Consider the following 27,982-nt stretch of genomic DNA (forward strand, 5'->3'; position numbering starts at 1 on the left):
CAGAACTCTTTGTCACTGTGAATCAGGGCCAACAAAATGTCTGTTCCCAAAATGTCTGTTCCCCTAAATGTTCTTAAGTTTGAGTCTGCCTGCTCTGAAGACTCTCCGTCAGAGTTGTGTGAAGACGTATCTGGTTTATTAAGTAAGCACCCTCAGCAGACCTTCTCTGAGCCAAACTCACTAATGACTTGGTTTACCGTTATGACAAACCAAATGTGTCACTCCCAAGCCAATTGGGGAAACTGAACGTTTGATCACACAAACCCACTTCTGGGAGAGGAGGGAAGAGGAGAGGGATAAAGGACAAGAGAGAATAAGACACTGTTGTGGGTTGAGTGAGTAAGTGAGTCAGTCCAGAAGGAGATGGATATAAAGGCTCTCTTAATACTTAAAATGACTCCTTATTTGAGCGTCTGCTGCCACAGATCCCCAGCTACTGTGTTCCCTTCAGATCTAATTGTATTGGTTGCGTACACATATTTTGCAGGTACAGTGAAATGCTTATGTTTCTACTTTAGCTCCAACAGTGCAGTAATACAGAACAATACGGAATAATATACAAATCCCCAAAAATTCAAAGGAATAAATCAATAAATATCAGAATGAGCAATGTCAGTCTGGAATATCTATACACACCATCATATGTATATGATGGTGTGTATGGATAGTATATGAATAGAAAAGGTGTGTATGGCAGTAGTTCTATAGGATGAGCCATGACTAGAATATAGTATATAAAGTGGGTAAAACAGTATGTAAACAATAAAGTGACCAGTGTTCAATGACCATGTAAATAGTGCAGCAGTCTCTAAGCTGCAGGGTAGAGTACCGGGTGGTAGCTATTAACAGTGACTAAGGTTCAGGGCAAGGTACTGGGCGGAGGCCGGCTAGTGGTGACTGTTTAACAGGCTGATGGCCTGGAGATAGAAGCTGTTTATCAGTTTCTCGGTCCCAGCTTGATGCACCTGTACTGTCTCCACCTTCTAGATGGTAGCGGGGTGAACAGGGCTTGGCTCGGGTGGCTGAGATCCTTGATGATTTTCTTGGCCTTCCTGTGACACTGGCTGCTGTGTTGAATGCTGAGCTAGTCGGTAAACGGCATTCTTACATACACTACCATTCAAAAGTTTGGGGTCACTTCGAATTTTCCTTGTTTTTGAAAGAAAAGCTTCTTTTTTTTTGTCCATTGAAATAACATCAAATTGATCAGAAATACAGTGTAGACATTGTTAATGTTGTAAATGACTATTGTAGCTGGAAACAGCTGATTTTTTATGGAATATCTACATAGGCCCATTATCAGCAACCATCACTCCTGTGTTCCAATGACACGTTTATCATTTTAAAAGGCTAGTTGATCATTAGAAAACCCTTTTGCAATTATGTTTGCACAGCTGAAAACTGTTGTGTTGATTAAAGAAGCAATAAAACTGGCCTTCTTTAGACTAGTTGATTATCTGGATTGTCAGCATTTGTGGGTTTGATTACAGGCTCAAAATGTCCAGAAACAAAAAACTTTCTTCTGAAACTCGTCAGTCTATTCTTGTTCTGAGAAATGAAGGCTATTCCATGTGAGAAATTGCCAAGAAACTGAAGATCTCGTACAATACTGTGTACTACTCCCTTCACAGAACAGCGCAAACTGGCACTAACCAGAATAGAAAGAGGAAGGGGAGGCCCCGGTGCACAACTGAGCAAGAGGACAAGTACATTAGAGTGTTTACTTTGAGAAACAGACTGGGAGAGATTGAATATGTCCGTTAACACTGCTGCTACTTGCCTCTCAGGGGAAAAAGCTTCTCAGAATCAAGTTCAAAACCCATTTACATGCTGGAGTTTGAGACACCACTCACCAATGGGGTTTAATGTCATGGTGATGACAGAATAGCACAACAGAAATAAAGGATGATGTGCATCAGTGCTCAGGTCAAAGTAGAGTTCCCGAGTTGACTTTGGATTCTTCTTATCTGTGGCTATTGACAGTTGGGGGCCCTTTTTTGTGCAGAACCATGTTTATGGTATGTTGTTAATGTGGGGTTGTGATTATAGAAAACAATTCACTCTACTATATCGAGTCAGCTAAGACGGAAAATGTGTCTCCCTTGTGTTAAATTTGGATTCCGCTCAACACTGGTGTCCAATTTACCTCTGAGGAAATGGTCGATACCAAGCCTTCAACAACAGAATTCTTAGAAGAGACTAAGAGACCCTTAAGTCAGCTTGCCTATAGCCCTACACAATAGAATAGATTGGTCAGCGGGCATCCAGCTCTGTCTGCTTACTGCTGATTCTGTTCACTTATCTATCACCTCATATTAAAATGACATTCTGCTGTTCAGAGCTCTACAGATAAGTTATAAGAGCTGTAGCAGCATTGAGTAGACAGCTTTGTGAGTTTGGTTACAGAGGCGTAACATTTACAAGATAGGGAGATGATTCAGGAATGATTATGTGAATGGAGCTGCTGCTCTGTGTAAGTATATGTTAGACCGAGTCTAATGGCAGTGGGTAACAATCCACTACAAATGTAGGATCTTAATTTGAGCCAGTTGCTACAGCAGGAAAATAGTCCTGCAGCGACAGGAAATGTTGATTTTAATTAATAGCCATTTTTGTAGGGTTTGATACATTTTTTGTAAAGGAAATCAAGTCTCAAATTTCAAAGTGGAAATACATACTTCAGAAGCCTTTTTAAACCTCAAATACAGTATAAGTTTTACGTTTCCTGCATTGCAGCCAAGTTATCCGACAACATGGTAATCAAATGAAGATCCTACATATTTATGTGGTTACCAATGAGGGATGTAAAAATACTTAGTCCAAGCTAAATTGGTACTCTGTCATTTGTAGCTAGTGGGAAAGGATCTCCTAATCTTTGGCAGGAAGGTTTAGACCTCAGGGTCGTCCTCCACTTTCATTCCCCACTGACCCCACACAAACACAAAAATCCTTGTGGGGACCTAAAATGTATTTCCATTCAAAATCCTATTTTCCTTAACCCCTAATCCTAACTCGTAACCCTAATTGTAAACCTAGTCCTTAAATTTAAAATAGCCGTCATGGGAAATGTCCCCACGAGGAATAATATTCCTGGTTTTTACTATCCTTTTGGGGATTTCCAGTACCCGCAAGGATAGTAATACATTCCCACACAAACACCGCACAGACGCGTGCACACACACACACACACACACACACACACACACACACACACACACGTGGGGTTTTCTGCATTTTCTCTCTCTCTGTTTTCTGAACTCAATATGGGGGTTACTAATTGTGCCTCACTGCCCTTGGATTGAATAGTAATTTTTATTAGAGTGGACATGAGTAATGAGTCGAAAAACATGAAACAATCCACCGATGCAGTTTTCCATCTCACACAAACAAAGGCCCTAGTGTCCTCTGGAGGGTGCATCACTGAAGTTGGGGCTCATTCTGTTCCATTTCTATAGGCATTGTGGGTACTGATGGGTTGCTAATTTTTTATGGATGATGTAAAGCAGAACTAAATTAATTATATTCGCTGTTTCAGCAAGAAATAAGGACAAGTGGCACTTGTTACATCAATCTGGATAGCCACAGCATATAGTCCTAGAGTAGCATGTAACACGTGTGTAGCACAAACAATGTGTCACATGGTTTAATGAAAGATGGCTATCACTTCAGTAAGGTAAAGCTTTGAGTGAATAACCTACATTTCTTCTAATTCACCTCCTTTCTTCTGCCCTGTGTGGAACATACTCAGGGGATCTGGCCCCTGAGGGGGTCCAATCCGGCCTGCAGGTGTTTTGTTTGTGTATGTGTACTCAGAAAGTATTCATACCCCTTGTCTTATTCCACATTTTGTTGTGTTACAGCCTGAATTCAAAATGGAGTGTAACGGATGTGAAACAGCTAGCTTAGTTAGCGGTGGTGCGCGCTAAATAGTGTTTCAATCGGTGACGTCACTTGCTCTGAGACCTTGAAGTAGTTGTTCCCCTTGCTCTGGGGCCGCGGCTTTTGTGGAGCGGTGGTTAATGATGCTTCGTGGGTGACTGTTGTTGATGTGTGCAGAGGGTCCCTGGTTCGTGCCCGGGTATGGGCGAGGGGACGGTCTAAAGTTATACTGTTACATGAATACCAACTGAAGTCACTGTACTTAAAATGACTGAAACCAAATCGAAACTGTGTAGAAATTACAATGGACCGACAATGTATTCGTCCAGTTTCTTGATTGTCTCCAGCTCGCTAAAAAATAAAGGCATTTCACTGTACTTGGGCACGTGACATAAAAATGTATAACTAAATAATCACCTAAATGAAAGCTAGACAGTCAGGGAGCATCGGAAATTTAAAAGAACTATGAATAGAGGCCTTTATAAAAAAAATATTATATATTTTTTTACATTTTGAAGGCAAGGAAATACAGCACATTTTCAGTGATGCCCCTCCAGACCTCGATGAAGACTGAATGCGGCCCCCGGCGCCAAATGAGTTTGACACGCCTGCTCTAAGTGGTCAACAACACCATAGAGCCCCATTTGTGTAATGACCTCTAATTCAACTGGATGGCCTATCTATTTCTGGGGTCTTCCTTGTGTTTGGCCCTCTCTCTTTAAGAGATGCAAGAATTGAGACAACAGTGGAAACTACTGTTTATCTCTGTCCAGTTAACTGCAAATCTGTTCATGTCAGAGTGCTCATAGAACACGGTGCTCAAGAGTTGCATAAAATAGCTCCAATCAGTACTTTTATTTTGAGAGGATTTTGTCATTTCGTTGTCCTCTTGTCTCTATCATTTAATATGTTTTACAGAAACATTAGCTACATTTGTATGCTAACAATAAAACCTTGACAAAATGAGTGGCAACCTCGTTTAAGGTCCCATCTACCACTTCTGAAATAAAACTCCCTCACTCAAGCAGAGTTTCAGAGCCGCAGCATCTGAAGAGCGTCTTTGGTGCTCATGTTCTAACATGTTCAAGGAGATGTGTCAAACTGGTAGTGAGAGGGCTTCGCAACACAAAGCCTGAATCCACCTCCGGTGATGCACTCAACACGCCTCAGCCTGGAATAAAGTGAGATCGCCATAGCAACGAAGCCTATTATTGTATACAGTGTTTTAAGTCAACCTTATTGCTTCTAAAACAAAACATTTAAAGGTAGAATCTAGTGTTCAAACGGACAACTGTTTATTTTCTTAATTGGGAAAAGTGTCTCAAGTGAAGTTAAATTGTGTTTGGAATGGCTTTGATTAGCCTTGGAACAAAGTTTGAATGAATGTTCTTCATCAATTGATCTCATGTTGTGCAAATGTTGCAATTTTCACTGAAGCCCTTACACTTAACTTACACAGACAATAAATATGGATTGGACAACCGCTTTCAATTTGTGTACAATATTGTTTATGGCAAGAGTGCTCTTGAATACAGGCATTTGCTCTCAATCTTTTTTTCTGGATGATTGATTTTCTGTAATATGATTGCCTTGGGCATGATGAGAACATTGTTGCTGCAACAGACACATGCACCTACAGTAAAGGACGCTGCCTTGTTTGGTGTTGTAGCTTTTCATTGTTCTGGTGTAGACCGACATAGGGGGATCCCACCTGGTTGTGCACCTTGTTGCCTGCAGACAGGATGTCTACACCCCCTCTGTTGGAGATGGTATCTCCATGGGGTTTCCTAGCTCAGAATGGGGCTGTGAATCAAAACAAAAAAGGGGGTATTTTGTCAAACGGTTGTTGTGACAGATGCTAACACTCTTTACGGTGTCCTTTGAGAGAAGTTATCTGTGTGTTGGGTTTGGTTATGGCAGTAACCTACAGGCAGACATAAACAATTCTACTGACTTTCACCCAGACTGTAATTGTTCTATTGAATGGTTTTAAAATGGTGATTATTCACTCAAATGTTCCTTCCCTATCTGATGTCATTAATAGAGGAAACATGTTGTGTCACGTCTGGTAATTTCTCAGTGTTAAATTGAATTAGCAGCCGCAGCATCAGTTTGCCTCAAGGTGAGAGGATCAAAAAAGCTCCAACATACTGAATGAGGTCGTGTCAAATCAAATCAAATTTGTCACATGTTTCGTAAAGTTTTAGACTAACAGTGAAATTAATAGCTTACTTACGGGCCCTTTTCAAAGAATGCCGTTCAAGATAAAGATGCATAAAATATAAAATAAACATGGAAATAATGACACGAGGAATGAATACAGTGAAGAACAAGTAAAAACGTTTATACCGTTTGTGTTAGGTTCTAAATGAACCTCGTAAAACTTACGGACAATTTAGTAAAGCTTAAACCAAGTTTATTTCACTTATTGGGTCATACAGCTGCATAAGACAAAGCCATGGTTCCACCAGTGGTAGTATATATACTAGGGCTGCACGATATACTGTATCGGTGAACATATCGGGAATGGGCCGATATTAGCTAAAAATGCCAATATCGGTATCAGCCTGATGTCTAGTTTAACGCCATTGTTAAAAACCGATGTCAAAGCTACGGTGCCGTAAAATTTTGCGCTACACGTGCAACACAGCATTCCTAACCTAGGCCACACAGTGTCTGCTGTGTGGATCGAGCAGTCAACAAGTTAAGTCAGCGAGATAACTCAAAGGCGAAATCCATTAAAGCCAAGATAATGGAACTCGTTGCCCTTGATAGTCAAACATTTTCTGTCATGGGTGATGTTGGCTTTCGCCGACTGGTCGAGCACCGGTACACAAAACCAAGCGCGTTATTTGGTTACACAGTAATAGCGTCACTGCTATTTGCTTCACAACATACATACTATGGAACGCTGTTTGCGTCTCTGCGTTTCAAAAAAGATAAAGTAACACTGTAAAAGCTGTACTAAATAGTCTGAAAATGAGCAAACACCGGCCACAAAGCATCATTTGTTTGACCGCAACTTCTGGGGTAGCTAGCTTTAGCGTGGTACCTAGCTAGCACCAATACAACCAGCCTGAAAACAATGACCAGTAGAAACTGCAGTCATTTTCATTATTCTTAGCAATGATTTAGTAATCCTTGTGAGTAAGTATTAGGTTGCCACTTGTTGTTCGCCTATTGAAATTGAACTTCAGTTCATGAAAATAAATAGCTAGCCAGCTACTTAACCCTGCTTCATCTAGCTAGTGAGGCTCGACCGGACCGGGTTATGTGTTGTGAAGCTAGCCACAATAATGATTAGGCCGGTTTGCCTTCAAAATACAAATGAATACAAATAGTAGAATTATGCTATACTTTTATTTTGAAGGCTAACCGCAAAGTCCACTATTGTGGCTAATCCTTCTTGTGGCTAGCTTCACATAGATGGGTCCACACACCATTAATCAAATAAGAACTGTCTTATAAATTCGGGTTATTTTAGATGATGACACCTAGTTATATAGTTAGCACAGCGAGTAAATAAAAGACATGGGTTTTGATTATGTTTTTCTGGTAATGGGAACATATGTAAATGCCAACAAAATAACTTTTTGGTTTGGTGTGTGTGTGTGTGTGTAACCTTTATTTAACTAGTCAAGTTGGTTAAGAACAAATTATTATTTACAATGACGGCCCGGATGACGCTGGGCCAATTGTGCGCCGCCCTATGGGACTCCCAATCACGGCCTGATGTGATACAGCCTGGATTCGAACCAGAGACTGTAATGATGCCTCTTGCACTGAGATGCAGTGCCTTAGAGCGCTGCAGTACCTTAGACCGCTGTGTGTTAACTATTTAACTGTACTAGAATGCTTAAAAGGCTGCTAAAATGTTAAATATCGGTTATCGGTATCGTTTCTTTTGGCAAGGAAAATATAGGATATCGGTAACGGCCAAAAATGTCATATCAGTGCATCACTAATATATACCCCAATTTGGGTGACACCAAACTTCTCTCTAAACATTACATCTTTATCGCTAGGCAGGAAATTAAGTGATGTGGTCCATAAACTGTTCCTTCTCCCTTAATGTGACCTGACCTGAACTCGATCCCCTTCCTCACTAAACCACATCTCTCCACCCTTGTCTGTGCCTGCCACATGTGATTGCTAGGGCTGGGCGATATGGCCAAAATATCATATCATATGGTATTTTTCCAAATTTGGATGGTATTTGACGGTATTTTATGTTTTTCATTAATAAAAGTTCTAAATTTGCTTTATGAGTAGTGCGTGACCCTAGGGTGGCAACACATATATTCTAAATGATTTCAATGGGTCTATTGTTTTATACTGTTCAATTCAACTTCAACCTAAAATAATTTTCTGCATTTCCATAAAGTTCTGCATTTCCTGCACTCATTTGAGTTTCTTTCCACACTGCCACGATATGGGCAAAAATACTAGGCCTTATTTTTTACCAAATGTTGCGATTTAGATCAAAACACATGGGTGAACTTTTGGAATCACACTTTTGAAATAAAATGTTTATTATAATTCTATAATTAGAATATAAATAATAGTGGGCACTTTAAAAACAGTGCTTGATATGACAACAAATGAAAATGCCATGGACGAGTTATTGTGACAGGGTAGGAACCGATGTTCCGTGTTTCCTAGGGGACCCTATAATCTTTTTCTACATTAAATCTTTATTCATATAGCCAACATATTCATGCTTTGCCTATTCCTCTCTGATTTACAAGATACTGTTGCACAAACAACATGCTGATTTAGACCTCCACCAGCACTGGTACCAGGTATTAGCTGGCTACGTTTGCGATTAGCATTTGTGGCTATCACGATTTAGCCTAACTTGCCAAGAAAATACAAACTAACGTTAGCGAGGGACTAGGGACTAGGTCTGTGTGGAAAGCAGCGTGGAGATGCGGAGTAAACTATGAAAATGGACGTTACACACAGCGTATCACATTTAACAAACCAAACATTCAATTACCGATATAGAAGGTACAGTAAAAAAAAAAAAAACGGTCCGTGCATCAATACCGGTATATAGTAAAATATGGTATACCACCTAGCCCTAGTGATTGCCCTTCCTTTACTCAATACATTCCCCCTACAGATTACCATTAATTTATGGTGTACAAACTAGACTATGGCATTCAATAGGATACCTGATAATGAACAATATTTCAAGTTGAGAACTCATCACCAGGGTCATTCAAATACCAGCGATATGAATTACTGCTTGGCACACCTGTATTTGGGGAGTTTCTCCCCTTCTCTGCAGATCCTCTCAAGATCAGTCAGGTTAGATGGGGAGCGTAGCTGCACAGCTATTTTCAGGTCTCTCCAGAGATCATGTTTAAGTCCGGGCTCTGGCTGTGCCACTCAAGGACATTCAGAGACTTGTCCCGAAGCCACTCCTGCATTGTCTTGGCTGTGTGCTTAGTGTCATTGCCCTGCTGGAAGGTGAAACTTCGCCCCATTCTGCGGTCCTGAGCGCTCTGGAGCAGGTTTTCATCAAGGATCTCTCTGTACTCTTTGCTCCAATCATCTTTCCCTCGATCCTGACTAGGCTCCCAGTCCCTGCTACTGAAAAACATCTCCACAGCATGATGCTGCCACCACCACACTTCACCATAGGGATGGTGCCAGGTTTCCTCCAGACTTGACGCTTGGCATTCAGGCCAAAGAGTTCAATCTTGGTTTCATCAGACCAGAGAATCTTGTTTCTCATGGTCTGAGTTCTCTAGGTGCATTTTGGCAAACTCCAAGTGGGCTGCCAACTGTGGCACCTTATATAGGCAGGTGTGTGCCTTTCCAAATAATTTCCAATCAATTGAATTTACCACAGGTTGACTCCAAGTTGCAGAAACATCAAGGATGATCAATGTAAACAGGATGCACCTGATCTCAATTTTGAGTGTCATAGCAAAGGGTCTGATTACTTATGTAAATAAGGTATTTGTTTTTATTTAGCAAAAAAAAAATTCAACCTGTTTTTGCTTTGTCATTATGGGTATTGTGTGTAGATTGATGAGGAAAAATAACAATTTAATCAATTTTAGAATAAGGCTGTAAGGTAACAAAATGTGGAAAAAGTCAAAGGGTCTGAATACTTTCCGAATGCACTGTAAGTGGCTAGATGTCAAATTCAAACTTCTAGATTACAGCAGAGACGTTAAATCCCCTCCGGGATTAAGATCCCTGTTACCTAAATTGTTTTGTGCGTAAAAAAAAGTGTATGTACTGTATATGTGAGTGTGTGGATAGAGTCCAGTGTGTGTGCATAGTCAGTGCAAGAGTTATTCCAAAAGAGGCTCCATACAGGTAGTCTGGGTAGCCATTTGATTAGCTATTTAGTAGCCTTGTTTAGCAGTTTTATGGTTTAAGGATTGAAACTGTTCAGGGTCTTGTTGGTTCCAGAGTTTGTGCACTGGTACCGCTTGCCTTCCTCTGATATCACCTGGTATAGTGGTCCTGGAAGTACTGGGCCTTACTCACCTCCCTCTGTAGCGCCTTGCGGTCGGGTGTCTTGCAGTTGCCATACCAAGCGGTGATGCAGCCAGTCAAGATGTTCTTAATGGTGCAGCTGTATAACTTTTTGAGGATCTGAGGGCCCATGCCAAACCTTTTCAGCCTCTTGAGGGGGAGGAGGCACTGTGTGGGTGTGTGTGGACCATGTTAAATTCCTTAGTGATGTGGACACAGAAGAACTTGAATCTCTCAATGAGCTCCAGTACAACCCCATCTCCTGTAGTCCACGATCAGCTCCTTTGTCTTGCTAACCTTGAGGGAGAGGTTGTTGTCCTGGCACCACACTGCCAGGTATCTGACCTCCCTATAGGCTGCCTCATCATCATCGGTGATCAGTCCTACCACCATTGTGTCGTCAGCAAACTTGATGATGATTTTGGAGTTGTGCGCGGCTACATAGTCCTGGGTGAACAAGGGAGTACAGGTGGGAACTAAGGGGCCCATGTGTTGATGGTCTGCGGGGCGGATGTGTTGTTGCCTACCCTCACCGCCTGGGGTCGTCCCATCAGGAAGCACAGGATCCAGTTGCAGAGGCAGGTGTTCAGTCCCAGGGTCCTGAGCCTGGAGGGGACTAAACAGCATTCTTAAATAAGTATTCCTTTTGTTCAGGTGGGTGAGGGCATTGTGGAGTGCAATAGAGATTGAGTCATCTGTGAATCTGTTGGAGTGGTATGGAAATTGGAGTGGGTCCAGGGTGTCTGGGATGATGGTGTTGATGTGCGCTATGACCAGCCTTTCAAAGTATTTATTGGCTATAGATGTGAGTGCTACAGGGCTGTAGTCATTTAGGGAGGTTACCTTGGTGTTCTTGTGGACTTTTGTGATCAGGTACACATATTTAGCAGAGGTTATCGCAGGTGCAGCAAAATGCTTATGTGTATAGCTCCAACAGTTCAGTAATACTGAGCAATACAAAACAATCCCAAACACACAAATCCCAAAAATTGAATATGTACAGTTGAAGTCGGAATTTTACATACACCTTTGCCAAATACATTTAAACTCTGTTTTTCACAATTCCTGACATTTAATCCTAGTAAAAATTCCCTGTTTTAGGTCAGTTAGGATCACCACTTTATTTTAAGTGTGTAATGTCAGAATAATAGTAAAGAAACTTTCATCACATTCCCAGTGGGTCAGAAGTTTACATACACTCAAATAGTATTTGGTAGCATTGCCTTTAAATTGTTTAACTTGGGTCAAGTCTTTCGGGTAGCCTTCCACAAGCTTCCCACAATAAGTTGGGTGAATTTTGGTTTGTAGGCCTCCTTGCTCACACACGCTTTTTCAGTTCTGTCCACCGATTTTCTATAGGATTGAGGTCAGGGCTTTGTGATGGCCACGCCAATACCTTGAATTTGTTGTCCTTAAGCCATTTTGCCACAACTTTGGAAGTATGCTTGGGGTCATTGTCCATTTGGAAGACCCATTTGCGACCAAGCTTTAACTTCCTGACTGATGTCTTGAGATGTTGCTTCAATATATCCATATAATTTCCCTCCCTCATGATGCCATCTATTTTGTGAAGTGCCCCAGACCCTCCTGCAGGAAAGCACCCCCACAACATGATGCTGCCACCCCCGTGCTTCACGGTTGGGATGGTGTTCTTCGGCTAGCAAGCCTCCCCCTTTTTCCTCCAAACATAACGATGGTCATTATGGCCAAACAATTCTATTTTTGTTTCATCAGACCAGAGGACATTTCTCCAGAAAGTACGATCTTTGTCTCCAAGTGCAGTTGCAAACCGTAGTCTGGCTTTTTTATGGCGGTTTTGAAGCAGTGGCTGCTGCCTTGCTGAGCGGCCTTTCAGGTTATGTCGAAATAGGACTCGTTTTACTGTGGCTATCGATACTTTTGTACCTGTTTCCTCCAGCATCTTCATAATGTCCTTTGCCGTTGTTCTGGGATTGATTTGCACTTTTCGCACCAAAGTACGTTCATCTCTAGGAGACAGAACGCATCTCCTTCCTGAGCGGTATGGCAGCTGCGTGGTCCCATGGTGTTTATACTGGCATACTATTGTTTGTACAGATGAACGTGATACCGTCAGGCATTTGGAAATTGCTCCCAAGGATGAACCAGACTTGTGGAAGTCTCCAAAGTAGATGTCCTAACAGACTTGCCAAAACTATAGTTTTTTAACAAGAAATTTGTGGAGAGGTTGAAAAATACGTTTTAATGACTACAAACTAAGTACACTGCTCAATTTTTTTTACTCCAAGTCAATCACACTTCTATGAAATCAAACTGTCCATTTAGGAAGTAACACTGATTGACAATACATTTCAAATGCTGCTGTGCAAATGGAATAGACAACAGGTGGAAATTATAGGCAATTAGCAAGACACCTCCCAATAAAGGAGTGGTTCTGCAGGTGATAACCACAGACCACTTCTCAGTTCCTATGCTTCCTGGCTGATGTTTTGGTCATTTTTGAATGCTGGCGGTGCTTTCACTCTAGTAGTAGCATGAGACAGAGTCTACAACCCACACAAGTGGCTCAGGTAGTGCAGCTCATCCAGGATGGCACATCAATGCGAGATGGGGCAAGAAGGTTTGCTGTGTCTGTCAGCGTAGTGTCCAGAGCATGGAGGCGCTACCAGGAGACAGGCCAGTACATCAGGAGACGTGGAGGAGGCCGTAGGAGGGCAACAACCCAGCAGCAGGACCGCTACCTCCGCCTTTGTGCAAGGAGGAGCAGGAGGAGCACTGCAAAATGACCTCCAGCAGGCCACAAATGTGCGTTTGTCTGCTCAAACGGTCAGAAACAGACTCCATGAGGGTGGTATGAGTGGGGGTTGTGCTTACAGCCCAACACCGTGCAGGACGTTTGGCATTTGCCAGAGAACACCAAGATTGGCAAATTCGCCACTGGTGCCCTGTGCTCTTCACAGATGAAAGCAGGTTCACACTGAGCACATGTGACAGACGTGACAGTCTGGAGACGCCGTGGAGAACGTTCTGCTGCCTGCAACATCCTCCAGCATGACCGTTTTGGCGGTGGGTCAGTCATGGTGTGGGGTGGCATTTGTTTGGGGGGCCACACAGCCCTCCATGTGCTCGCCAGAGGTAGCCTGACTGCCATTAGGTACCGAGATGAGATCCTCAGACCCCTTGTGAGACCATATGCTGGTGCGGTTGGCCCTGGGTTCCTCCTAATGCAAGACAATGCTAGACCTCACGTGGCTGAAGTGTGTCAGCAGTTCCTGCAAGAGGAAGGCATTGATGCTATGGACTGGCTCGCCCGTTCCCCAGACGTGAATCCAATTGAGCACATCTGGGACATCATGTCTCGCTCCATCCACCAACGCCACATTGCACCACAGACTGTCCAGGAGTTGGCAGATGCTTTAGTTCAGGTCTGGGAGGAGATCCCTCAGGAGACCATCCGCCACCTCATCAGGAGCATGCTCAGGCGTTGTCGGGAGGTCATACAGGCACGTGGAGGCCACACACACTACTGAGCCTCATTTTGACTTGTTTTAAGGACATTACATCAAAGTTGGATCAGCCTGTAGTGTGGTTTTCCACTTTCATTTTGAGTGTGACTCCAAATCCAGACCTCCATGGGTTGATAAAGTTGATTTCCATTGATCATTTTTGTGTGATTTTGTTGTCAGCACATTCAACTATGTAAAGAAAAAAGGATTTAATAAGAATATTTCATTCATTCAGATCTAGGATGTGTTATTTTAGTGTTTCCTTTATTTTTTTGAGCAGTGTATATGTAAACTTCCGACTTCAACTGTACATAGGGCAGAAATCTCTTAGGTGCAGAGATTGTAACCGGCTAGTAACAGGGACTAAGTTCAGGGCAGGGTACTGGGCGGAGGCCAGCTAGTGGTGACTATTTAACTTTCTGATGGCCTGGAGACAAAGCTGTTTTTCAGTCTCTCAGTCCCAGGTTTGATGTACCTGTACTGTCCCCTCCTTCTAAATGGTAGATTTGATTTATTTTACATTTATTTTACTAGGCAAGTCAGTTAAGAACAAATTCTTATTTTCAATGACGGCCTAGGAACAGTGGATTAACTGCCTATTCAGGGGCAGAACGACAGATGTTGTACCTTGTCAGCTCGGGGATTTGAACTTGTAACCTTTCGGTTACTTGTCCAATGCTCTAACCACTAGGCTACCCTGCCGCCCCTGGGTGAACAGGTCATGCCTTGGTTGGCGGAGGTCCTTCCTGTAACACCAGGGGATCTTTTTGGCCTTCCTGTGACACCGGGTGCTGTACGGTAGAGGTCCTGGAGGGCAGGCAGTGTGCCCCTGGTGATATGTAGGGCTGACTACACCAACCTCTGGATATCCCTGCGATTGCAGACAGTGCTGCGATACAGCCGGACAGGATGCTCTCAATGGTGCATAGGGACCAAGCCAAAATCTCTTCAGCCTCCTGAGGTTTAAGTGGTGCTGTTGCTCTGAATCCTCGTTGTGTGTTCCGTCTCGCTCCGCGACCTTGTGACGGTTAACCTCTCGAAAGGTCTTACTCACATCGGTTACGGAAAGCAAGATCACACAGCTGGTGCTCTCATGCATGGTTCAGTTTTGCTTTCCTCGAGGCGAGGCATTTATTTTGTCTGCTAGGCTCGCATCACTGGGCAGCTCGTGGCTGGGTTTCCCTTTGTAGTCTGTGATAGTTTGCAAGCCCTGCTACATCCTTCGAGTGTCAGTGCCGGTGTAGTAGGATTCTTAGTCCTGTTTTGATGTATTGACGGATCTTAGTCCTGTATTGACGCTTTGCCTATTTGATGGACCGTCAGAAGTCGTAGCTCGATTTTTTATAAGTGTCTGAATTAGGGTCCTGCTCCTTGAAAGCAGCAGCTCTAGCCTTTAGCTCAGTGTGGATGTTGCCTGTAATCCATGGCTTCTGGTTGTGGTATGTACATACGGTCATTGTGGGGACAACTTTGTTGATGCACTTATTAATGAAGCTGGTGACTGATGTGGTAAACTCCTCAATGTTATCAGATGAATCCTGGAACATATTCCAATCTGTGCTAATGAAAAAGTCCTGTAGCTTAGCATCTGCTTCATCAGACCGCCTCTGTGTTGAGCGTGTCAGTGGTACTTCCTGTTTGAGTTTTTGCTCATAAGAAGGAAGCAGGAGGATAGAGTTATGGTCTGATTTGCCAAAGGGAGGGCAAGGGAGGGCTTGTATGCATTTCTGTGTGTGGTATAATGGGGATCTAGAGTTTTGTCATCTGTAGTTGCATAGGTGACAATGGTAAAAATGAGGTAGATGTGCATGCGTGTGAATGTTTGCATTGTCAGAGATGACTTGAAACCATGATTGCACGTCCTCCCTTTAAGCTATGAGACAGACCGTGGCAAGGAATCAACGTACTGCTTTAACCTTTCCCGACCTCAGCTTAATGGTGTTTATTCTCTTGTTCTTTTTTCTCTTCCAGACTCTTTCGTCAATAGCCAGGAGTGGACATTGAGTCGATCAGTGCCAGAGCTCAAAGTGGTGAGTAGTATTCATGAGTATTCATCATAACTTCAGGCCATATTATTCTTCTGGCATTGGCACTGCAAGAGGATTGATTTAAATGTCAATGCCAGGCCATGCTCTATGCATTTCAATAACATTTCCTCTCATTCTGCATGACAGAAAGAGTAGAGTACAGAAATTGGCTGGAATATTCCCTGGCACCAAGCGAGAGTGTGGGTGATTTTGAATGAGATAAGTTGGCATGGTGACACGTAGCGCGGAGTGGCTTGCAGCAGGACAGAGAGATGAGTGACAGTTTTGGGCTAGACGTGTGACAGGTCCTGGGTCTGATCCACCCGCTGGCACAACTGCTTGCACGCAAGCGAGCAAGCACGCACACACACACACACACACACACACACACACACACACACACACACACACACACACACACACACACACACACACACACACACACACACACACACACACACACACACACACACACACACACACACACACACACACACACACACACACACACACACACACACACACACACACACACACACACACACACACACACACACACACACACACACACACACACACACACACACACACACACACACACACACACACACACACACACACACACACACACACACACACACACACACACACACACACACACACACACACACACACACACACACACACACACACACACACACACACACACACACACACACACACACACACACACACACACACACACACACACACACACACACACACACACACACACACACACACACACACACACACACACACACACACACACACACACACACACACACACACACACACACACACACACACACACACACACACACACACACACACACACACACACACACACACACACACACACACACACACACACACACACACACACACACACACACACACACACACACACACACACACACACACACACACACACACACACACACACACACACACACACACACACACACACACACACACACACACACACACACACATTACACACACACACACACACACACACACACACACACACACACACACACACACACACATTACACACACACACACACACACACACACACACACACACACACACACACACACACACACACACACACACACACACACACACACACACACACACACACACACACACACACACACACACACACACACACACACACACACACACACACACACACACACACACACACACACACACACACACACACACACACACACACACGTCCTCACAGGAAGAAGGGAGTGCTTCACGTACATCATCAATAGGGATATTACCACAAAGACACATTCCATTCCAACATTCTGCTGTTAAGTACTGAAGTATTCATAGTATTTTGGTCTTTTATGAAAAACATATTGGTGTAATCCTATGGGGAATCCAACAGAAAATGATGTTCTCTCAGAGGGACACTTTTATGGAGAACATGCTTTCTAACCAAGGATCATTTGATAGAGCTCATTGTCTTTTATGTAGTGTTAGGTGTTAATTTGAAAACTCCAGACATTTCAGGGGTTTAGTGAACTGACGCTGGATTCAGCAGGGAAGAGTCGAGGACTGTCAGGGACGCATAGCTTCCATTTCTTCCACAGTTTTATGTGACAGTATTGGACAGAAGTAGTTCATTCATTAATTATTTTTCCCAAAAGCACGGGCAGATGTTATCATTCCAACAATTGACAATTACACTCATGAGGAGATGAGCTGATACTGTATAGTACTGTCTTCTCATTTAACCCTGCCGGACCTTAATAATGAACCCATAGACTGATCCTTAAAAAAGGCTGTAGTGGGATTTGCACACACTGTGCCCGCTCTGCTTTCATCTGCCTGAACTATGCTCATACAGCAGCCCTAATGATGGGCCTACAACCCAGCAGCTTACAAAGCTTTACATTTCTAACATAAACTCTGTTCCTTTTGTAGTTAGCTTCTGTTCTGAGTAGCTCCTAGCTTGTTATTCTTCTGTGGTGGATAGACTACTACTCTGTGTCCTCTCCAATGCCAACTTCCTACTTATGTAGATCGTAAGTGTAATGATGGAGAGGAGAGGTAGCATCATCTAGGCTCTTAAAGATCCTGTACACACACACACACACATCTCTCTCACAGTCCCCTATAATTAAAACCATACCTGACTTTACCACCCACTAATGATCTAAAGAAGAGTGTTGAAGGTGGATTGTGGGGTTGAGTAGGGGAGGAGGGCGTGTTCTCCCCCAGACACACTGGCATTATCAACAGCCACCCCAGCCTGGGAGCAGCCCAGCCCCAGCTCACCCACTGTCAGGCTCCCCCTGGGGGCGGTCAGCAGTCAGAGATGGGGCCTGGGCCTGGGCCTGGACGTTTTGAACGTTCTGAACTGTTCCCTTGCCGGTGACCACCTTTCTTTTGTCCCACAAGCATCATCTGTCCATAAGAAAGTCCATCGACTGTGGGCTCTAGTGTTAGTTGGTGATTTGTCTCTGCAACTTCTTACAGAACTATTGTTTTGCCACCTTGCCTTTACAAGAAGCAAGTCCATTGGCTGTGGGCTATGACATTGGTTGGCTGTGTAAACATCTCAACAACATATATATGATGTCCTTGACTAGACTGTTTTCTTGTTGTTTCTGCAGGGTATTGTGGGTAATCTGTCGAGTGGGAAGTCTGCCTTGGTCCACCGGTACCTGACAGGCACATATGTGCAGGAGGAATCTCCTGAAGGTAAGAGACAGAGCTGCTGTTTAGGAAAAACACCTGAGGGAGGAGTCACACGCTGTAAAGAGCTAAAAGGTTGTGGACTCTAGGAGGGTCTTGTCAGTCAACACATGAACACATCACTTCTAACTGTGATGGTAATCTTGCTAATCTACTCCATCTACTGACCCTGCTGCATCATACATGTAAATGTAATTTGAGATATTGATAATAATGTAAAAAGGATTTCTAATTATTTCTGAACATTTATGCGCATTTACAGTGCATTCAGAAAGTATTCAGACCCCTTGACTTTTTCCACATTTTGTTACGTTACAACCTTATTCTATAATTGATTAAATTGTTTTTCTTCCCCTCATCAATCTATACACAATACCCCATAATGACAAAGCAAAATCTGTTTTTTACAAAATTTTACAAATGTCTTCCTAATAAAAAAACTTAAATAATATATTTACATAAGTATTCAGACCCTTTACTCAGTACTTTGTTGAAGCACCGTTGGCAGTGTTTACAGCCTCGAGTCTTCTTGGGTATGACGCTACAAGCTTGGCACACCTATATTTGGGGAGTTTCTCCCATTCTTCTCTGCAGATCCTCTCAAGATCTGCCAGGATGGATGGGGAGCGTCGCTGCACAACTATTTTCTGGTCTTTCCAGAGATGTTTGATCTGGTTCAAGTCCGGGCTCTACCTGGGACACTCAAGGACATTCAGAGACTTGTCCCGAAGCCACTCCTGCATTGTCTTGGCGGTGTGCTTATGGTCGTTGTCCAATTGGAAGGTGAACGTTTGGCCCTGTCTGATGTCCTGATCTCTCTGGAGCAGGTTTTCATCAAGGATCTCACTGTACTTTGTTCCGTTCATCTTTCCCTCGATCCTGACTAGTCTCCCAGTCCCTGCAGCTGAAAAACATCCCCACAGCAAGATGCTGCCACCACCATACTTCACCGTAGAGATGGTGCCAGGTTTCCTCCAGACTTGACATTTGGCATTCAGGCCAAAGAGAATCTTGTTTCTCATGGTCTGAGTTCTCTAGGTGCCTTTTGGCAAACTCCAAGTGGGCTGCCATGTGCCTTTTACTGAGGAGTGGCTTCCGTCTGGTCACTCTACCATAAAGATCTGTTTGGTGGAGTGCTGCAGAGATGGTTGTTCTTCTGGAAGGTTCTCCCATCTCCACAAAATTACTCTGGAGCTCTGTCAGAGTGACCATAGGGTTCTTGGTCACCTCCCTGATTGTGCAAGTTCTCCCACTTAAAAAGATGAGCCTGTAATTTTTATCATAGGTAATTTGCAAATAAATTCATAAAAAATCCTACAATGTGATTTTCTGGATTTTTTTTTCTCATTTTGTCTGTCATAGTTGAAGTGTACCTATGATGACAATTTCAGGCCTCTCTCATCTTTTTAAGTGGGAGAACTTACACAATTGGTGGCTGACTAAATACTTTTTTGCCCCACTGTATGTAAATAAGGTATTTCTGCTTTTATTTTATACATTTGCTAAAATTTCTGAAAACCTGTTTTCACGTTGTCATTATTGGATATTGGTTGTAGATTGATAAGAAAAAATCAATTTTGGAATATGGCTGTAACGTAATAAAGTGTGAAAAAATGTAAGGGGTCTGAATACTTTATGACTGCACTATAAAGACATATAAACTTATTTTAATATCTTACCAGATTATTGGCTGTTCAAAACCTGTTGAAATACCACCTGGAATGCAGTGGAGGCTGGAAAGAGGAGTTATAGGAGGATGGGCTCATTGTAATGGCTCGAATGGAATCAATGGAACAGAGTCAAACATGTTGTTTCCATGTGTTAGATGTGTCTGGTACCATTCCATTGATTCCATTCCAGCCTTCACAATGAGCCCATCCTCCTGTAGCTCTTCCCACCAGCCTCCTCTGCCGGAATGATAAGTTAGCTGTCTGTATTTGGGGTTAAGTTATTCTAGCTGGAGATAGATACTGGCATAAAGTACAATGACAGGGCTGGGCTTGATAGTGACCGTAGGCTGTATACAAGCTCAATTCATAATTAGCAGTTAGGTTGAGTGTGTTCCACATAGTATATAAAGAGAAACCTGCATTATCTTCGCTTATCATCATTAACAGCTAGTCTTTGAAGCCAGGTGTGTTTTCTGTTGTTGTTATTGTTTTGTATCAGTCGACGCAGTGTCAGATTTATCTCAAGCCGAAGGATGTGCTCTGAGATAATTGGCTTTTTATCCATTTATCCAGACAATGACAGCTAGAGCAAAGCATCTCCCATGCAAGAAAGAGGGCTGCTGTGTTAGAATGCTAATTCCCAACACATCAAGGTAAAACTAAAAACCTGGGCTTAAAGCACCAAATCCTACTAAAACCCTTCATTTCAGAGCGAAAGGGGATTGCAGTTGCTGCCATGAACATAAACAGTTTCTGCTTTGGGAGCTCTGAAGTGCTGATGCACTGAACGAGAGGGCATAGCTCAGTGAGAAGGTATATTTATTTCCACAGGGGTCTGTTCCAAAGCCTTCCACTGTGACTTCACAGAATCACAACCGGACAATTCTCAATTTTGATTATCAGGTGGAATCCTTAATGAGATCGGCCCTGCTGAGCACACAAGCGAAGGCTCTCCGAAACCCACAAATATGCTGTCATAGCTGGGGTTAAATGACAATCTTTGAGGGGGTTTGGAGGGTTTGTAGTGTCTGGTTTTGTATAATTATAGCGAGGAGGGACAAGAGATATGAAGCGCATAATGAGTTCCTGGCATAATGATGCTGCTTCACCAAGGGAAAGAAACAATCCTTACTGCTTAATTAGGCCTAGAGAAATCAATGACAAAAATGCTGGAAAGCTAAAAGCTGAGTGATGATTTTGGTTAATTAAGGAAACATGTTGTATCTTCTTATTGCATTTTATACAGATCACTGCATTGTTTCTGTGATACAGCATACCTCTTCATCTCCCATCATTAACAGGTGGCAAAGGTTCTCCTTTTAGTCTCATTCCTAGAACGATGCTTAGCCCAGATAGAAACTATAGCTACTCTGTAGACTGAAAGAGGCTACCTCGCTTCCAAGGAGAGTAGTGTTTTGTGTTTGGTCCATACCATTCAGCTCTACTCTTAATTTTTTGTTCTACGATGTTGCTAGTTGCTGTGATATCTGTTAAAATATAGTATCGTGGATGAGGAGGGAGGGAGGTGTTGCCGTGGCAACAGCGGAACAGGCTCTGTTGGAATTGTGGCTCTGTGTCAAGTTCTCTGAGCCTCCGCATTCCATTCTAGAGCTGAATATGTTTACTGCCTGTTAACCAAGCCAAAAATACAGCTCCCATCTCAAAACCTGTGTTTGTGTGTGTGTGTGTGTGTGTGTGTGTGTGTTAGACTAATCTGTATGTATAAGCTGGACAACAGGTTGATAGAAAGACTATAACCACTCTATTCATTAGCCACATCCAGCCAAAATCATTATACATTATTGCTGGCCTACCCTAATACAGATTGAGTGTCTCTCGTTATCGAGGTTAGCTTAATTCTTTTGGCACTGAGATTCAACAGACGTTCCACAGTACAGATGGATTCTCCTCTGACCTCAGGATATGTTTTTGTCTATGCTTGGCTGTGAACAGAGGATGATGGTGATGTTATGTAGTCTAAATGTAGGCCTATACTTGAATGCACATCCATTTCATACCATGACAACAGAAGATGTTATTTGGCATAACACTCTCATTTTACCATTTTCAAGGGCTTCTTATCATTTCATGTGCAACCAACCTATTCCATTTACCTCCTCTAGAATTATTACAAATGTTCCTTTGAAGTCTGGCCCTTTGGTCCAGAGACCATCATTTTTTCACAAGATCTGACTATACTATACTGGGTATTACTATGGGTATCACTTTTCTGACATTTCCTCTAAATGTAGATTTCCTGACATATAGAGACTCAGATATTAATGCTCGGTCCAAGCAGCGCTCCAATCTCAGAGCTCTGTTACTTCAGAGCAGAGCCGGCCTTATGGGCAGGCCTCTGGGGGCCTGGCCCACGCTACCTTACCTCGTTTCCTGTCCAAATAAAATGTTTAAATATTGATAATTTATTTGACCGAGACGCGCACCGACAGAAAGATGTATCAATCTCTGATGAAGAATCAGAAGGAGAGAAACAGCGCCTCTCTGTCTCATGTCATACTCTTTTTGGCCAAACAGCATCAGATACATGGGCTACATCTTATTTTTATTTATTGTTTCTTTTGTTCCACCTCATGCTATTTTACTATTACATTGTTATTGATTACCGCATTATTGGGTTTAGAGCAGTGTTCCCCAACTGGCGGCCTGTGTGGAGTTTTCATTGTTGGACATGACTATAAATCACCATGAAATCAGCTCCTTAATTTAAGAAATCTGTTCCCAAGTATTTCCATGTGTAATGGAGAGACACGACGTAAAAAATGTAAGCAAGGTTTGAAATGATTGTTGTAGTCAAACAATATATTTTTGGGCTTCTTGCGGTTAATTTGCAGTCTTCAAATGATTTTTTATTACATTCGGGCCCCCTGGCCATCCGCTAAAGAAACAATCAGCCCGTGACTGAATCTAGTTTATGATCCCTGGTTTAGGAGATTGCAAGAAAGGCATTTCACTATACTTGTGCACATGACATTAAAACTTGAAACTTAATATAGTAAGATGCTTTCTCGGGTGACAGTTTCAGCCACTTGCAAATTGAAGGAAAGTGAGAGTGCACTTTTTTGGATACTGGAATTATTATGGATGAAGGTGCGAAGGTAATCTACTTTTTATTATTTACTTTTTTTTGCTTTATTTTTTTTGCCCCTTTTTCTCCCCAATTTAGTGATATCCAATTACATTATTGTCCTATTTCTGCAACTCCCGTACGGACTCGGGAGAGGTGTCACGATTTACTAGGAGTGGTGGGTGGAATCAGGCGCAGAGAGCAGGGTTCAGTAGATTGTCAATTTATTATCCAATTTATTATTATTTACTTGCATAACCCGGAAGCCAGCCACAACAATGTGTCAGAGGAAACACCGTACAACTGGCGACTGAAGTCAGCGTGCATGCGCCCGGCCCGCCACAAGCAGTTGCTAGAGCGCGATTGGACAAGGACACCCCAGCCGGCCAAACCCTTCCCAAACCCGGACGACACTGGGCCATTTGTGTGGGTCTACCGGTGGCGGCCGGCTGCGACAGAGCCTGGGATCGAACCTGGGTCTGTAGTTATGCCTCTCAAACTGCGATGCAGTGCCTTAGACAGCTGCAACATTCGGGAGGCCCGGTAACCTACTTTTTGAAATCATTTGTGTTTACAATCGGATAAAAACATAATGACTGGTTGTGTTCATGCTACGTTAAAAGGTAATACATCTTTCTAGTTAAATTAGATATCTTTAATATAAAACCCATTAAAGGAGGTCCCCTGAAGAAATGTGGCCCCCCTATGGAAATCAAAGATCCGTCCAACTGATTTGTTCTGGCGCCGGCATTGCTTCAGCAGAGGAAAGTCTCTCTCACTCTCTCTGACTATTACACAACCAAACTGATGTCTGGGAGAATCCCCCTTCACCAAGTGGGCTAAAGTGGACTTAATAGGGAGCAAGTGTGTCTCAAGTGGATCTGTATTGCATGTTGGCCCTAGCTAGAACATTGCCTACCTAGTCCTTGAAGACTGCCGGCAGAGCCAGTCACTGTGACCTCAATTGCTATTTTGCAGAGGTGGGATCTTGTCATTTGGAAAGTTCAAATTCAGTTCTAAAACTGTTACTTCATTCTCTCCATCTTTTTACATACGTCTGTACAGATAACACGGCTTATTATGAAATAGCTGGTGTTGACGCAACGATAGATATTTCATACCGGTTTTATGTCTGTACTTTGTCACTGGCAAGAAAAAGTATGTGAACCCTTTGGAATTACCTGTACTTTTGTCTGTTGTTGTGACTTAGATTAAGATCAGATCTAATTTTATGACCAATTTATTTAGAAATCCAGATCATTCCAAAGGGTTCACATACTTTTTCTTGCCACTGTACACTACATGACCAAAAGTATGTTCAAATCTTATCAAATTTTATTTGTCACATACATATGGCTAGCAGATGTTAATGCGAGTGTAGCGAAATGCTTGTGCTTCTAGTTCCGACTATGCAGTAATATCTAACAAGTAATCTAACAATGTCCCAACAACTACCTTATACACACAAGTGTAAAAGAATTAATAAGAATATGTACATAAAGATAAATATGGATGAGCGATGGCCGAACGGCGGAGGCAAGATGCAGTAGATGGTATAGAGTACAGTATATACATTTGAGATGAGTAGTGTAGGGTATGTACACTTTATATAAAGTGGCATAGTTTAAAGTGACTGGTGATACATGTATTACATCCAATTTTTAAATATTAAAGTGATAGATATTGAGTCAGTATGTTGGTAGCAGCCACTCAATGTTAGTGGTGGCTGTTTAACAGTCTGATGGCCTTGAGATAAAAGCTGTTTTTCGGTAAGCAAATTGAAGTGGGTCTAGGGTGTCAGGTAGGGGGGAGGTGATATGATCCTTGACTAGTCTCTCAAAACACTTCATGATGACGGAGGTGAGTGCTACGGGGCGATAGTCAGTTACCTTAGCTTTCTTGGGAACTGGAACAATGGTGGCCTTCTTGAAGCATCTGGGAACGGCAGACTGGGATTGATTGAATATGTCCGTAAACACATCAGCCAGCTGGTCTGCGCAAGCTCTGAGGACATGGCTAGGGATGCCGTCTGGGTCGGCAGCCTTGCGAGGGTTAACACGTTTAAATGCTTTACTCACGTTGGCTGCGGTGAAGGAGAGCCCGCAGGTTTTGGTAGAGGGCCATGTCGTTGGCACTGTATTGACCTCAAAGCGAGCAAAGAAGTTGTTTAGTTTGTCTGGGAGCAGGACTACATGGTCCGCGACGGGGCTGGTTTTCTTTTTGTAGTCCATGATTGACTGTAGACCCTGCCACATACCTCTCGTGTCTAGCTGTTGAATTGCGACTCTACTTTGTCTCTATACTGACGCTTAGCTTGTTTGATTGCCTTGCGGAGGGAATAGCTACACTGTTTGTATTTGGTCATGTTTCCGGTCGCCTTGCCCTGATTAAAAGCAATGGTTCGCGCTTTCAGTTTTACACGAATGCTGCCATCAATCCACGGTTTTTGGTTGGGGAAGGGTTTAATTGTTGCTGTGGGTACAACATCACAAATGCACTTGCTAATAAACTTGCTCACTGAATCAGCGTATTCATCAATGTTATTGTCCGACTCTATGCGGAACATATCCCAGTCCATGTGATCGAAGCAATCTTGAAGCGTGGAATCAGATTGGTCGAACCAGCGTTGAACAGACCTGAGCATGGGCATTTCCTGTTTTAGTTTCTGTCTATAGGCTGGGAGCAACAAAATGGAGTCGTGGTCAGATTTTCCGAAAGGAGGGCGGGGCAAGGCTTTGTATGCGTTGCGGAAGTTAGAATAACAATGGTCCAGGATTTTTTCCGCACGGGTGGCGCATTCGATAAGCTGATCAAATTTAGGGAGTCTTGTCTTTAGATTAGCCTTGTTAAAATTCCCAGCTACAATGAACACAGCCTCAGGATATGTGGTTTCCAGTTTACATAGAGTCCAATGAAGATATATACGGCTGTGATTATAATTGAAGAGAATTCTCTTGGTAGATAATGCGGTCGACATTTGATTGTAAGGAATTCTAGGTCAGGTGAGCAAAATTACTTTAGTTCCTGTATGTTGTTATGATCACACCACGTCTCATACATACGCCCTTCTTCTTACCAGAGAGATGTTTGTTTCTGTCGACGCGATGCGTAAAGAAACCAGGTGGCTGTACCGACTCTGATAGCGTGTCTCGGGTGAGCCACGTTTCCGTGAAACAAAGAACGTTACAATCTCTGATGTCTCTCTGGAAGGCAACCCTTGCTCTGATTTCGTCTACTTAGTTGTCAAGAGACTGCACGTTGGTGAGTCGTAAACCCGGGAGCGGTGAGCGATGTGCCCGTCTACAGAGCCTGACCAGAAGACCCCTTCTTCTGCCCCTCCTGCGGCGCTGTTGTTTTGCGTCGCCGGTTGGGATCTGATCCATTGTCCTGGGTGGTAGACCAAACAGAGGATCCGCTTCGGGAAAGTCGTATTCCTGGTCGTAATGATGGTAAGTTGACGGAGTTGGTCCCCCATTTGCTGCTATAATAGTCTCCACACTTCTGGGAAGGCTTTTCACTAGATGTTGGAACATTCTGCGGGGACTTGCTTCAATACAGCCACAAGAGAATTAGTGAGGTCAGGCATTGATTTTTGGCGAATAGGCCTGGCTCACAGTCGACATTCCAATTCATCCCAAAGGTATTTGATGGGGTTGAGGTGAGGGCTCTGTGCAAGCCAGTCAAGTTCTTCCACACCGATCTCGACAAACCATTTCTGTATGGACTTCACTTTGTGCATGGGGGCATTGTCATGCTGAAACAGGAAAGGGCCTTCCCCAAACTGTTGTCACAAAGTTGAAAGCACAGAATTGTTTACAATGCATTAATTAAGATTTCCCTTCACTGGAACTAAGGGGCCTAGCCCGAACCATGAAAAACAGCCCCAGACCATTATTCCTGCTCCACCAAACTTTACAGTTGGCACTAGGCATTTGGGCAGGTAGTGTTCTCCTGGCATCAGCCAAACCCAGATTAATTTGTTGGACTGCCAGATGGTGAAGCGTGATTCATCACTCCAGAGAACGCGTTTCCGCTGCTCCAGAGTCCAATGGTGGCGAGCTTTATACCACTCCAGCCGGCACTTATTATTGCGCATGGTGATCTTAGGCTTATGTGCGGCTGCTCGGCCATGGAAACCCATTTCATGAAGCTCCTGACGAACAGTTCTTGTGCTGACGTTGCTTGCAGAGGCAGTATGGACCTCGGTAGTGAGTGTTGCAACTGAGAACAGATGATTTGTTCGCACTTCAGCACCCGGTGGGCTCGTTCTGTGAGCTTGTGTGGCCTAACACTTCACGGCTGAGCCGTTGTTGCTCCTAGATGTTTCCACTTCACAATAACAGCACTTACAGTTGACCGGGGCAGCTCTAGCAGGGCAGAAGTTTGAGGAACTGACTTGTTGGTGCCACGTTGAAAGTCACTAAGCTCTTCAGTAAGGCCATTCTACTGGCAATGTTTGTCTATGGAGATTGCATGGATGCGTGCACAATTGCATGGCTGTGTACATCTGTCAGCAACAGGTGTGGCTGAAATAGCCAAATCCACAAATTTCTATGGATGTCCACATACTTTTGTAT

General features: G+C 43.3%; 1 protein-coding gene across 2 annotated transcripts in view; it reads left to right on the forward strand.

The window, feature by feature from the left end:
• agap3 (ArfGAP with GTPase domain, ankyrin repeat and PH domain 3) overlaps window positions 1-27,982 on the forward strand; it is a 320,528-nt gene that overhangs the window by 180,641 nt on the left and 111,905 nt on the right. For both annotated transcript variants that reach the window (XM_029642909.2, XM_029642908.2), the window contains exons 2-3: window positions 15,834-15,892; window positions 18,569-18,656. In XM_029642909.2, the coding sequence (XP_029498769.1) occupies window positions 15,834-15,892; window positions 18,569-18,656 (147 nt within the window). The remainder of the gene's footprint in view (window positions 1-15,833; window positions 15,893-18,568; window positions 18,657-27,982) is intronic.

Source organism: Oncorhynchus nerka, linkage group LG9b (assembly GCF_034236695.1).
Source record: "Oncorhynchus nerka isolate Pitt River linkage group LG9b, Oner_Uvic_2.0, whole genome shotgun sequence".
NCBI classification, from domain to species: Eukaryota; Metazoa; Chordata; class Actinopteri; order Salmoniformes; family Salmonidae; genus Oncorhynchus; species Oncorhynchus nerka.